This window comes from Alternaria infectoria (genome assembly GCF_024043175.1).
Source record: "Alternaria infectoria strain BMP 0036 chromosome Unknown scaffold_1, whole genome shotgun sequence".
NCBI lineage: Eukaryota > Fungi > Ascomycota > Dothideomycetes > Pleosporales > Pleosporaceae > Alternaria > Alternaria infectoria.
The window spans coordinates 3427343-3439552 of record NW_026250690.1 but is presented as its reverse complement, the minus strand read 5'-3'; the positions used below and the strand labels follow the sequence as shown (position 1 = coordinate 3439552).

Sequence of the window (12210 nt, the reverse complement as noted above, 5' to 3'; positions counted from 1 at the left end):
CTGGGATTCGGCAGCATCACGGCGCAGTTGTCCAAGGGCGATAAGGATGCCAGTGGGTGGGTCTGGCAGACTGGGCAAGGATGCGTGCGGAGATATGAGGGCACGCAGTGTGCATGCTAAACTAGCCACTATAGAGCTCACGTCCCGCTAACAAGGACGTCGCCGGCAGCGTGGAATCGGGCTGACAGTTAGTGTGCCATTCGCATGCGGATCCAGCATCATGCCCCACTGGCGTGCAGCTCAGCAATTGCCACCCAACACGCGAGCGTGAAGTCTGGAGCTTCATCGAGCGATTGCCGATCAACCCCGCGTCTTTTGGCACTCTGGAGCCGCCGACGAGACTAGAGTCTGGAGCCTCCTCATGGCTGTCAAACGACCAGCTGCAGACTGCACGCTTTGGACGTACTAGCTAAACACGATTCACGAGGCCACACTGTTTAGTCGACCTCACAACCCCGCATTACGTTGTCGCTTCTTATCGCTTTGCAAGGGAGGCAGACCAGGACCAGGTGTCTGTGTTCGTTTACTAGATCCGAGCCTACTATGTCTGCCCAAGTATTTGAGTCGTAAGCCCCGATGCATGCTGACGCACGATGAGAAAAACGTTCTGGAGCGCATCCTGTCGTGAAGCTCTAGACATCGGTTATCATGACATGTGAAGCGGATTCGTGTAAGATCTTTTGGGTTGGGTTGCTAACCTGCAGCCGGTCTACATGGTGGTGACTGCTCGCGTGCCTTCCGATACTCCTCTTGCTATACATACACGACCGTCGTATCCCGTTCAATCATGTTCAATCATGACGCCCAACTCCTCGCATAAACTCACTATCCAAATCCTCGTACGTTACAGATATAATGGAAAGGTATCACTCCGACAGGGTCCATCCCGCAGTCCGCGCTCCGCAAGCCAAGACCTATCCTCATACATCAAGCTCGGCTTTTGAGTTCAGTATATCATCGACGATGGAGCGCTGGACAGCTATCCTGTCCTTATCGCCCGCGTCCTGCTCCCTCAACAAGACTGCGAGTACTTCGATCGGCGGGTCGAGATCGAGCCGTTGCGCTCGCTTCCAGCGCTTCAACCGAGCGATTCCGGTGCATGGCTACATAGCGCAAATCGTATTAGTGATGCAACAAGACGTGGGGGAGCTCTGAAGGCAGGGTGCTGGGTGGTAAACTTACGCCATAGTGCGCGCTCATGTCGAACTCCCTAAGGATCTTCTCGTGCAAGCTTATAGCCCCCTGGTGCGCCCTTGGTGCGCGCCTTTGCTTCTCTTTCGCAGCCCAGTACTTCTTGATCGCTGCATCTGATATGCGCCGTGCTTGGTCCTCCTCTGGTGTACTCTCAACCTCCTGTGCCTTGACCTCCTGTTCTGTTTGCTCGATGATCGCAGCTTCCGTCGTTGTCGGCTCAGAATCTGAGATATCGATTGTCTCCGGCTTGACGTCTTTCAACTTCGCTTCGAGGAGGTTCTTCTTTGCGCCATGTGCTTTTACGCCGGACTTTGTGACCCTATTTGTCGTTCCGTGGAATGCGAGAGTCGACTGTTGCGATTTGGCCGCTGGGCCCGATGCTTTGCGTTTGGGTGCCATATTGATGTATTTGCGATCGATATCTGGTGATTCTTAGGTATTTGACGTCGTGATGGTTGCGTGCTATGATGGGGTGGTTGGGTCGAGTGACCTCATTGGATTTGCTTGGCGTCGATCGGGGCGCCTTCCCTGGTTGCTGCAGTGATACGCGAGATCGCGCAGACATGTGACCTCGCATCAATCTCCACCCCCACATCGTGCCGAAACCGCGGGATACTTTGCATGTGTTCTTAGGACTATACTACCTTTTTCTGGTAAGTTCAGAGTTCCTAGACTTGTCAAGATCGTCAATCTTGTCAGAACGAACATGTATACCTGAGTAGACGTGGAAAGTCCGCGACGAGGACGCTTGACTCATACATAGAACATGCCATATTTCTTAGGTGTTCACTCTTACTGACTATGACCTTAGTGCTGAGATTGTGCTTCACAACCTATAGTCAACGATGACTTCTACGACACCCCCAGATGTCGCCGCCCGCGCAGAGGCTCTAATCCCCAAATTCCATCTGACCCGTCTCTTAAATTCCGACCAAGCTGGCCGTCGCATCTCCCTCCTGGGCACCATAGACTCTAAACCGGCTCTCCTGCTCGCTGAACGCGCTGCCTTCGATACGAACCCTGAAATTCTAAACAGCTTCTCCACCTCGCTCCGTAACATCAAGAACCTCGGTGCAAATGACATCTACGCCTGGTTCCTGGCAAACTCCAATCCCAGCGACGAAAACCCGCCTCCAGATTTCAAATTGAACTTGATCTATCCTTGCACGGAGAAACACATCAAGAAGTATGAACAGCAGCGCTTGAGGGTCGTCGCCGAGACGCCAGAGATTTACGAAAAGTATGTAAGGCCGTATATGCAGGCTCAGCGCGAGAAGGGCGCGTTGAACTGGGTGTTCAACATCATCGAGGGCCGGACCGAACAGGAGGATGTCATCTACCGCGAGTCAGGCGAGGAGGGCTTTTTGCTCTTGCCCGATTTGAACTGGGACCGTAAGACGATGGGTAGTCTACACTTGCTCGGTATTGTAGAGCGAAGGGATATCTGGAGTGTAAGGGACTTGAAGAAGGACATGGCGGAGTGGGTGAAGCATATGCGGGAGAAGATGCTTGAAGCGACTGTTAAGTTGTATCCCGAGCTTGAAAGAGATGAGCTCAAACTTTATGTGCATTGTAGGTCTATGCTGGGAAGAGGGTTGAGAAAACTTGCTAACAGATGTATAGATCAACCGACGTACTACCACTTCCACATTCACATCGTCCATGTCTCGCTGGAAGCTGGCAGTACGCAAGCCACCGGGAAGGCTTTGGGTCTAGAGAACATTATCTCGCAACTCGAAACCATGGCTTCTACTTCGTCCTCCTCACCTCCAGGTATGCAAGATGTTAGTCTGACTTATCATCTTGGTGAGAGGAGTGATCTATGGGAGAAGGTGTATCTACCGCTCAAGGAGGGACGAGAAGTAAAGGTGGATGGCTTTTGAGGAAAGTAATATACTCCTTGAAGTAGTATAGACTAGTGTATACATCATGCTATTGTCCATGCAGGGTTGTACCTTAGAATTCATCGCCAGACATTTCAGCGAATTGCCGGGACTCCCTCCTCTCGTTATCCTCCTAGAACGACTCGGCAAGTGTAATCAGACTGAAACGCAGCTCGCCTCCGCCAGCCTCAGCCTCGCGCTTGAGGAAGCTACGTACACCCAGATCAAGAGCCTTTTCGCTCAGGACATCCTCGTCTGGACCTAGCGCACCGCGGTCAAGGGGACCTTTCCGCCGACCGTCAAGCTCCCACAGATGGTTCTTGTCCGACTTGATAAAGCAAACGTAATGTAGGTCGACGTCGGAATCGGCCTCAGGCGCAGCAGTGTCACCACCGGATGCAGCGCTTTGGTGTGCGCTCTCGAGAGCTTCAGATTCGTAGAGGAGATCGGCTCGTTCGACAGGCTTGAGGGGTATCGCGTCGTTGACCAGCTTGGCCAGATTCGAGTCGGGTCCTAAGGCTTTTGTCAGCATGTCTGATGGCTGTCTCGGAACAGGGCGGCTACTGACTGATGTGCGCACGGGCGGAACCGTTGGAGACACCGTGGAGTAATCCGATCAGACCACAAGCATTTCCAATAGTCTGCTTATACCAGACGACCTCCTCCTCTGGGCCATGTCCCTGGTATTCCGGCTTGTCCTTGTCTTCTTGCATGCGGAATGTCTCGTATGTCTTGCTGACAGGGAAGACGAGGAGGAGGGCATGAGCAGGTCGAGGTACGAAAGCAAGTAGCTCGGGCTCGTCTATGCTAAAGACATCGTGGAATGCAAGCTTCTCCGACAGACCGAGCTTGTGGACGAGAGCGGACATGACATCGGGATTGTTTTCTGTCGCGCATCAGCTGGTATGCATGCAGTGTATGTGGAGATGTCGTACCCAGAGGAATGAACCTCTTCCTGCCCTTGGGCACATCTGGTGACGATTCGGACGCCATGGTGATGCTGTGTAGAAATGGTGTTGCGGGGAAGGAGAGCTCGACATGTTATACCTAGGTAGACGTGGGGCGCAGGCAGCAAACGACTCGTCATCCAAACTCTCTTTGCCTTCCACAGACATATCATAGGCTACAGCATCGTCTGCTTAGACCATTGGGGGGTTTGGCTCTGCATTTCGCATGTTGGGGCCTCGAAGGACTGCGCGCGTCATGAAGGAGAAACGATCGAGCACCATCTTCTCGTGGAGAGTGGTTCATAACACGAGGCGTCTCAACCCTCAGCATGACAACATCATCTTGAGGTGCACTCGACGCGATGCATGCGATGGACACGCGACTTGGTAAACGCGATGGCCTGTGCGGCGACATGCAAGCTTCTGAGCCCCGCGCGGTGACGAAGGACCTGAATTTGACTCACGTGCATCATGCATCTTCGCCGTTGTCCCTCCGCTACGCCCTTTTCTCGCATATTACACATCGGACGGCCTCAATTAGCACGGACGAGATATTGCCAGGCTGGAGCATCTTTCATACCGCCTACACATCCCCACAGATTCATAGCCACCGCGCCCAGTAGCTTTACGGCGGATTTCTTTACCCCACTACAGCCACTTGCCCTCAACTTTTTTCAGCGAACCTTCGCACCACTGCCCACCATGACCACAATCGACGAGACCCTGGTCACCTTCCTCAAGACGCACGCGCCCAACAACGCCGCCGACGAGACGGACGCCGTCAAGGCCTCGCAGGCCCTCTACCCCGAAGTCACCTACACCGACGCCGAGAAGACGGAACTCAGTCAATGGCTGATCACTGCCTCCCACATCGCCTCCTCCTCTGAGGATGCCGCCAAAGCCTCCGAGCGCCTATCATCACTGAACACGCACCTCTCGAGCCGAACCACCGTCCTCGGCGCAAAGCCCTCCGTCGCAGACATCGCCCTCTACCAGAAGCTCGCACCGGTAGTCTCGAAATGGAGTGCTGAGGAGAGGACTGGAGAGCAGGGATACCACCACATCGTCCGCCATGTCGACTTTGTCCAGAACTCGCCTGTCTTCGGCCTGAAGCTGGACGACAAGGTCAACATTGACCAGGACAACGTTATCTTCAAAATCAAGCCAGTAGACGCAAAGGCCGAGAAGGAGCGCAAGAAGAAGGAGAAGGAGGCTGCTGCTGCCAGTGCCGCCGCGTCTGGTGCCACAGCTACTACTCTAACCGGTGAACAAGGACAAGCCGCACAAGGGGGCCAAGGAGGCAAGAGCAAGGCCGAGAAGGCAAAGGGCAAGGCCGAGGCCGCTGGCTCCGCTGTAGCATCTGCAGTTGTCGGCAACGCAGCGGGTGGCTCAGCTGGCGGTGTCCCAGAAGGTGCGCCAACCGAGAAGAAGAAGAAGGAAAAGAAGGAGAAGCAGCCCAAGCCCCAGAAAGCGTAAGTCATGTTTCTATCATGCGTCTACGCACCATCTAACAACACGCAGCGCGCCAGTCGAGAAGCCCCTCTCTCCCGCCCTCATCGACCTCCGCGTAGGCCACATCCTTAAGGCCGAGACCCACCCCAACGCCGACTCGCTCTACGTATCCACAATCGCATGCGGCGACGCTCCCGGCACAGACAACACCTCAGAGTACGAAGGTCAGGTCGTGCGCACCGTATGCTCGGGTCTCAATGGCCTGATTCCCCTCTCAGAGATGCAGAACCGCAAGATCGTCGCAGTGTGCAACCTGAAGCCCGTCACTATGCGCGGTGTCAAGAGCTGTGCAATGGTACTCGCTGCGTCACCACGCGTTACCGAGGGTGAGGACAGCCACAAGGGACCAGTCGAGCTGGTAGATCCCCCCAAGGAGAGCAAGGCTGGCGACCGCGTCTACTTCGAGGGCTGGGAAGGCGAGCCTGAGCCGGTGCTCAACCCCAAGAAGAAGGTCTGGGAGATGATCCAGCCAGGCTTCACTACAACAGATGGCCTAGAGGTTGGCTTCGATGTTGGCGTCGTACCACAATTGAGCGGCGAGGGCGCGGATAAGAAGACGGGTGTAGCTAAGCTGAGGACCAAGGACGGTCTGTGTAGCATTCCCACTCTCAAGGGAGGTGTTGTGCGATAGATGGGCCTGATGGTATACGACAGTCTAAAAAGAGTTGTTGGTGCTACATATACTAAGGCCTGGCGGATACATTATGTGTTCAAAGTAGATAGTATGCCACAAAAGTGAGCCTGTCGCACTCCAATACATGAACAAAGTAACCCCAAAGCCTGCTCAGTCCACCCAGTCTACCCTCGGTGGATCAATACATACACAGATCTCACTTGGAAAGTCACAGTAGTCATCAACCTTCATAATCGTCAAGTTAAATTTCAATTCCTAATGCTCTGTAACTATCCTGGGTATACAAACACAATCGTAAAAACCCGAAGGTATCCTGCAGAAAACAATATAAAACGCCGTCATGCTACATTACGACATCATCCCAGCTATTACGAGAGCCTAATCCATTAGGCTCACAGGGTACTCGTAGTCCTTCTCTGCATCCGTCCCGTGTAGCCTGACCTGGTACAGGCACGTGTGACTAGCACCCCAATTGCTAGTCACACGTACCATGGCTTTCGAAACGGGTTCGGACGGCTCGCCAGCGAGGTCGAACGTCTGGAGGTGGTTGGATGCGTGGATGTTGTATTTAAAGGATCCGAGGCACTTCCAGGCGGGACCGTCGTAGCTGGGTGGTGGCGGATCGCGGCAGGTTACCTGGCGGTGGGAGTAGTAGGGGTTGATGGGCGCGTCTGTCTGGACCCAGAGCTCGATGTCGCGGGGCGCGTTGGAGATATTGCGCGCTGGCATCATGCTCATGGGGACGTGCTCGATGGTGACCTGCTTGGGGATGACGGGACGTGGGAGTTTGACAGTGAGTTGGGCCTGGCCGCTTGAAACGGGCGCTTGGCCAGCAGAGCACCAGCAGTCGCCTGGCTCTTCCCACTTCGTCAGCGCGGCCATGGGTGGGTTGCGATGGGGGACGAAGGCCCAGCGGCGGATGAGTCCGTGGAGTCGACCAGCTCGGTGGTTGTATGTGACGGAAGACATGTCTGGATCGACAACGGCGCCTAGACCAGGAGAGAAGTAGTTGGGTTTGGTGAGGTGGAGTTCGTAGTTTGCGACGAGGTTGGCTTGCGCAAGAGAGTTGAGTCGGATTTGGTCCATCATGGTCTTTCGAGCCTCTGCTTGCACCATCGTCTTGAACTGAGCGCTCTGGGCTCTGATAGCTTCGTCGATCTTCTTGTCGACTTGAGCGGTCAGGTTCTCGTAACGGCGCTCCATGAAGGTAACGAACTCATCACGAGAGACGGCCTGTGGCCAGCTCTCAGTGTGGCTGCGTTCTTGCTGAGCCGTGGTGTCGAAGAGCTCGCCGAGCTTGGTCTTGGTCTGTTCAATGTAGCGCGCCCACTCTTTGTCGCCCATGCTTGAACGTGTCTTGCCAGTCAGTGCCATCCAGAAATCATCCGTGATTTCAGAAGTGCCATCCTCATTACGGCGAACGATCATGACTTCAGGAAGCTCCTGCTTGAGCTCCTCGATCGTCGTGCGCATATCTGCACGAACATCCTCTAAGCGCTGCGTGTGTCGCTTGTCGATGTTGGACATGCGACCCCATAAGAGGTTATCGTCGCCGTTGTTCTTATACGCTTGAGCCAGTTCAGCCTCTGTGAGTTTGTGCTCGGTGGGAGGGAGGATGAACTCGGTAATCTTCTCATATGTGTGACTGACTCGTGCGCCCACAGCCTTCATCAATCCAGGCGTACGCACGGCTGATTCGGGGAATGGCGTGGCCACCATGGCGGAGGAGACAAGGTAGCTCAACAGCAGTAACCCGGCCAATCCACCAAACGCCCAAATCATAAGCTTTTTCCATTCCCATACCGGCTCGTCAACCTCATCTGGTTCAACATCGCCAAGCCATGCGTTGAGCTCGACCCTGTCCTTTTGGTGCGGGCGGCGTCGCTCTGACTGTCGCTGTGACTGCGATGGTGGGCCTTGTTGTTGAAGTCTAGTCTGCTCCTCGACGATTAGATCTCTGACAGATCCTTCATTTTCAGCTGACGGAGCGCGAACAGTAGGCCGCTGTACGTTTGCCCTGATATGGGACTGTCCTTGGATGGGAGCCTTGATAGCATTTTCGGCAGGAGTAGGAATCTGAGGTTGGAGTGAGACCCTGTTGCGAATAGAACTTTGAGATAAAACGGGGGTGGGTCCCTGGGTCCTTGCTCCATTCACAGTACGACTGGCGGGCCTGCGACTCGGTACTGCTGGCCTGACGAACGGATCTTGTGCGCCTGAAGTAGCAGCCTCGTGGGTGATGCCGTTCGACTTTGTGGTGTTGGTAGATGTTGTAAGGTCAGGTTTGCGGGTCGATGCTGCAGGCTTTGCGAGAGGCGAGCCCATGAATGGATCCTGGGACACTAACATACCAGCCTCGTGGGCAAGACCGAACGATTTGGTGGTATTGCCGACAGATGCCGCAAGATCATCATCGCTGTGGTCGAAGTCATCACTGTCGATGAAGGAGTAGCCAGGGGTGACCTTTGACTTTGATCCGGGATTGCGCACAATGTCGGGTGAGAACTTGTCACTGTTACGGCTTTGCCTGATGAAGCGCGATTGGCGCTCACTTCCAAGTTCTCCGACACCTTCTTCCTCGTGGTTTTGTTGTTCGCTTTGATGGTCCTCCTCTTCCTCATCGTCGGCGTACTTCTCCATCTGGTTCTCCATAGCCTGGGCAAATCCTGTGGCAGGAGCGGCCGGGAGCTTATCTGGGGCACCAGTACGACCACTCGCGCCATAGGCATTTGATCTGCGACTGGCGACCTTGGTTAAAGTTGTTGTAGTACGTTTCGCTGCGGCGGAAGCTGTGGCATTGGTGACAACTGAATCTGCAACAACAGAGTTTGCCTTTTGACTGAGGCGATCTGAGCGCCGGTTACGTCCTCCAGGCGTGCGCGCCTCGCCATTGGCACGTTGCGACATGGCGGCGATGAGCTCGTCAAGATCGCGGTTGAAATCTGGAAGTGATGTGTCGCCAGCAAAATCGAAACCAAGCACAGGAGAAGGGGGCTGGATTGCTTGCTGAGGTTGTGTGAGTAGTTGGTCGTTGGAAGATTGGGTTGCTGGGGCGGTCATGTAGAAGAAAGAAAAGACGCCAGAGGACTGGAGTCGTCCAACAATAGCTGTGAACAAAGAAAAAAGACAGATTCGCGACAATGACAAGACAATAGAAAACAGAATGGGTTGCCCAACTGCTGCCAAGCTGCAGCCAGCTGGCGAAAATTTGCGCGGTGAAGACGAGGTGAAGGTGAATCAGGACGACACGTGCATACAGCCTCGCAATGCATGGAAGAGACATGGGCACATCTCAAAGACATGGGTAGGAAAATCGCGCCAACTTACACCTCGGCCAGGGACCCAACTTCGTCGCGTCCTATTTGCGCGATTGCGGGCGCGTTGCGTTCCAACTCTTGCTCTTTAACACTTTCGGTGACGGTATTGTTGATGGCGGGTTCCTGCAGTGGGTCCGTAAACACGTGGACAAGCCTTCACGCGTCGAAGCCGGCAGATGCGCTGTGGGACTAAACTCGAAGGAGAAACTTCTGGCGCTCGTTCATGTGTAGATTGCGACTCGCGATCATGTTCCCAGGATGCGGCGCGATGTTGTTTAGTGTGTATTGATGGGTGACAATGAGGTTGATGAAAGTTCGAGGTCGCGCTTTGAGGTGCAAGGGTTCAGCCTGTCCGCAAGCCGCCGCAACCGGTAGGTTAAGCGAGGCTGCACTCCATCCGGCGGTGTGTGACATGGCATTCTTTGACGCGAAAAACTAACTCTTACGAGACACAAGCAGACAGGAGCAAGAATAACAAGCTGGGAGAGATGGAGCACCCCTCAGCGACGACTGGGAGCTAGTGTCTCCGCTACCACAAGACATGGATGATGCATGAAATTTCCGGGCCCAGCTGGAAGCGGAGCACAAGACCCTGAGAGCCACAACGCTTATTCCGCCTGCTCGCATGTACCTGCGTCACCCAAGTCTAGTCCAGAGGATACGTCGTACGGCCATTTTGTGACTGGCGCATATGGCCAACAGACGGGGAGTGGCTGGTCAAGTCCACGCAGCAACTCATGGACTGTGGGTGGGTTGCTATCATGATCTACAGGGCTGACAGGCAATCCCACCCGCAATCGGCCCACAATGTCACAGCCCTTGCTCTTACAACTCTACCAAATTCGATATGATCATATCGCACATGATAGACACTGTGTCTACCATCCTCGCAACACATGTTCCCAGCATTTTGGCAGAGCAGAACACGAGATGATGAAGCGGTAGCTGGGTGCAACCTGGGGCCGTCTCCAACCCGTAAAAACCGTCTGCTGCGCATACATATGTCTAATTGAAATCAACATGCTAAACATTAGAAGATTGTAGAAGTCTATGGGAAACACATGTCTGGCGATGGCCATGAGAAAGCCAGACCATCCTTGCCGAATGAGGAAATCTATCCGCACGCGGCTCTTCTCTCTCGACTAGTGGCACAGCCCATGAACCCAGCATCTCGTGCTGCCGCGTTTTTATATATCTGCAACCTCGCAATCAAACGCAGACCCCGAATCGCATAAGAGCGACAGACCCCCAGACACATTCTCTATTTCTCATACCCCAAGTTCTCACAATGGTTGTAGGATCCGTTCTCGTCACCGGGTAAGCTACCCCTCCACCCCTCCAAGCAGCTTCAAGACAGCATCATGGCCAATTGATACTGACAACAACTTAGTGGTACCGGCTACATTGGCTCTTTCACAGCCCTTGCCCTCCTCGAAGCCGACTACAAAGTCGTCATCGTCGACAACCTCTACAACTCGTCTCCAGAAGTCGTCAACCGCATTGAGCTCATTTGCGGCAAGCGACCTGCCTTCTACCAATGCGATGTCACCGATGAGGCTGCGCTCGACAAGGTGTTCGAGGAGAACCCAGACATCGACAATGTCATCCACTTTGCTGCGCTGAAGGTGCGTCCATTTATCAACGACTGTCTCGCAACCCCAAGCTAACACCTCCCAGGCCGTTGGAGAGTCTGGCGAGATTCCTCTGACATACTACCGCGTCAACGTCGGCGGCTCCATTGCGCTGCTCTCCTCCATGGTCAAGCACAACGTCACAAACATCGTGTTCTCTTCCTCCGCGACCGTCTATGGCGACGCGACGCGCGTCCCCAACATGATCCCGATCCCCGAACACTGTCCCATCGGCCCGACCAACGTATACGGCCGCACCAAGTCCACCATCGAGGGCGCCATCACAGATACCATCGAGGCTGAGCGCAACAATGCGAAGAAAGCCGGCAAGGACGAGAAGGAGATCAAGAAGTGGAACGCTGCGCTACTGAGGTACTTCAACCCCGCTGGTGCGCATCCCAGCGGTATCATGGGCGAGAACCCTCTGGGTGTACCATACAACCTACTTCCCTTGTTGGCGCAAGTTGCGATCGGCAAGCGCGAGAAATTGCTCGTCTTCGGTGACGACTACAAGAGCAAGGATGGCACAGCGATCCGCGACTACATTCACGTCCTCGACCTAGCGCGGGGTCATCTCCAGGCGCTCAACTACCTGCGCGAACAACAACCCGGTGTCAAGGCATGGAACCTGGGTACTGGCAAGGGCTCAACCGTCTTCGAGATGATCAAGGCCTTCAGCACCGTTGTCGGACGCGATCTGCCATACGAGGTTGCACCACGGAGACAGGGTGACGTGCTCGACCTAACAGCGAACCCAACACTCGCGAACAAGGAGCTAGACTGGAAGACAGAGTTCACACTGGAGGATGCTTGCGCAGACCTGTGGAAGTGGACAGAGAACAACCCAGAGGGTTACGAGCAGCAACCACCAAAGGAGTTCGTGGACGCGCTGAAGAACAAGAAGGCTTGAGCTAGAGGAGTGAGGGTGGAAGGGCACGTGCTTTCTAGGAAGTGACACCTGCATTAGCATCTTAGAGATGAATGCTGAAGCGTTATATTTTACATAGATATGCTGGACATAATAGTTGAACCAGATAGGGTAGAAACGCAAACTTCGATTACTTGAACATTACGATATGAGCTCAGACTACC

The 12210-nt window shown here is 54.3% G+C and overlaps 6 protein-coding genes across 6 annotated transcripts; 3 read left to right on the top strand and 3 right to left on the bottom strand.

Annotated features, from left to right (window-relative positions):
- Positions 1-920: 920 nt before the first annotated feature.
- On the bottom strand, positions 921-1593 carry J4E92_001144 (uncharacterized protein; the record flags this gene model as incomplete). The annotated part of the gene is made up of 2 exons (XM_051492558.1): positions 921-1103; positions 1183-1593. 2 exons carry the CDS (start codon positions 1591-1593, stop codon positions 921-923), a joined length of 594 nt encoding a protein of 197 aa, XP_051358070.1.
- A 446-nt stretch (positions 1594-2039) lies between these two features.
- J4E92_001143 (uncharacterized protein) lies at positions 2040-3077 on the top strand (the record flags this gene model as incomplete). Its single annotated transcript, XM_051492557.1, has 2 exons — positions 2040-2766; positions 2818-3077. The coding sequence occupies 2 exons, from the start codon at positions 2040-2042 to the stop codon at positions 3075-3077; spliced, it is 987 nt and encodes a 328-aa protein (XP_051358069.1).
- A 133-nt stretch (positions 3078-3210) lies between these two features.
- Positions 3211-4070, bottom strand: J4E92_001142 (uncharacterized protein; the record flags this gene model as incomplete). Its single annotated transcript, XM_051492556.1, has 3 exons — positions 3211-3590; positions 3646-3963; positions 4013-4070. The coding sequence occupies 3 exons, from the start codon at positions 4068-4070 to the stop codon at positions 3211-3213; spliced, it is 756 nt and encodes a 251-aa protein (XP_051358068.1).
- Positions 4071-4726: 656 nt separating this feature from the next.
- J4E92_001141 (uncharacterized protein) lies at positions 4727-6167 on the top strand (the record flags this gene model as incomplete). Its single annotated transcript, XM_051492555.1, has 2 exons — positions 4727-5496; positions 5546-6167. 2 exons carry the CDS (start codon positions 4727-4729, stop codon positions 6165-6167), a joined length of 1392 nt encoding a protein of 463 aa, XP_051358067.1.
- A 381-nt stretch (positions 6168-6548) lies between these two features.
- J4E92_001140 (uncharacterized protein) lies at positions 6549-9230 on the bottom strand (the record flags this gene model as incomplete). The annotated part of the gene is made up of 1 exon (XM_051492554.1): positions 6549-9230. The coding sequence occupies one exon, from the start codon at positions 9228-9230 to the stop codon at positions 6549-6551; it is 2682 nt and encodes an 893-aa protein (XP_051358066.1).
- A 1545-nt stretch (positions 9231-10775) lies between these two features.
- On the top strand, positions 10776-12028 carry J4E92_001139 (uncharacterized protein; the record flags this gene model as incomplete). The annotated part of the gene is made up of 3 exons (XM_051492553.1): positions 10776-10804; positions 10878-11112; positions 11165-12028. The coding sequence occupies 3 exons, from the start codon at positions 10776-10778 to the stop codon at positions 12026-12028; spliced, it is 1128 nt and encodes a 375-aa protein (XP_051358065.1).
- Positions 12029-12210: the final 182 nt, after the last annotated feature.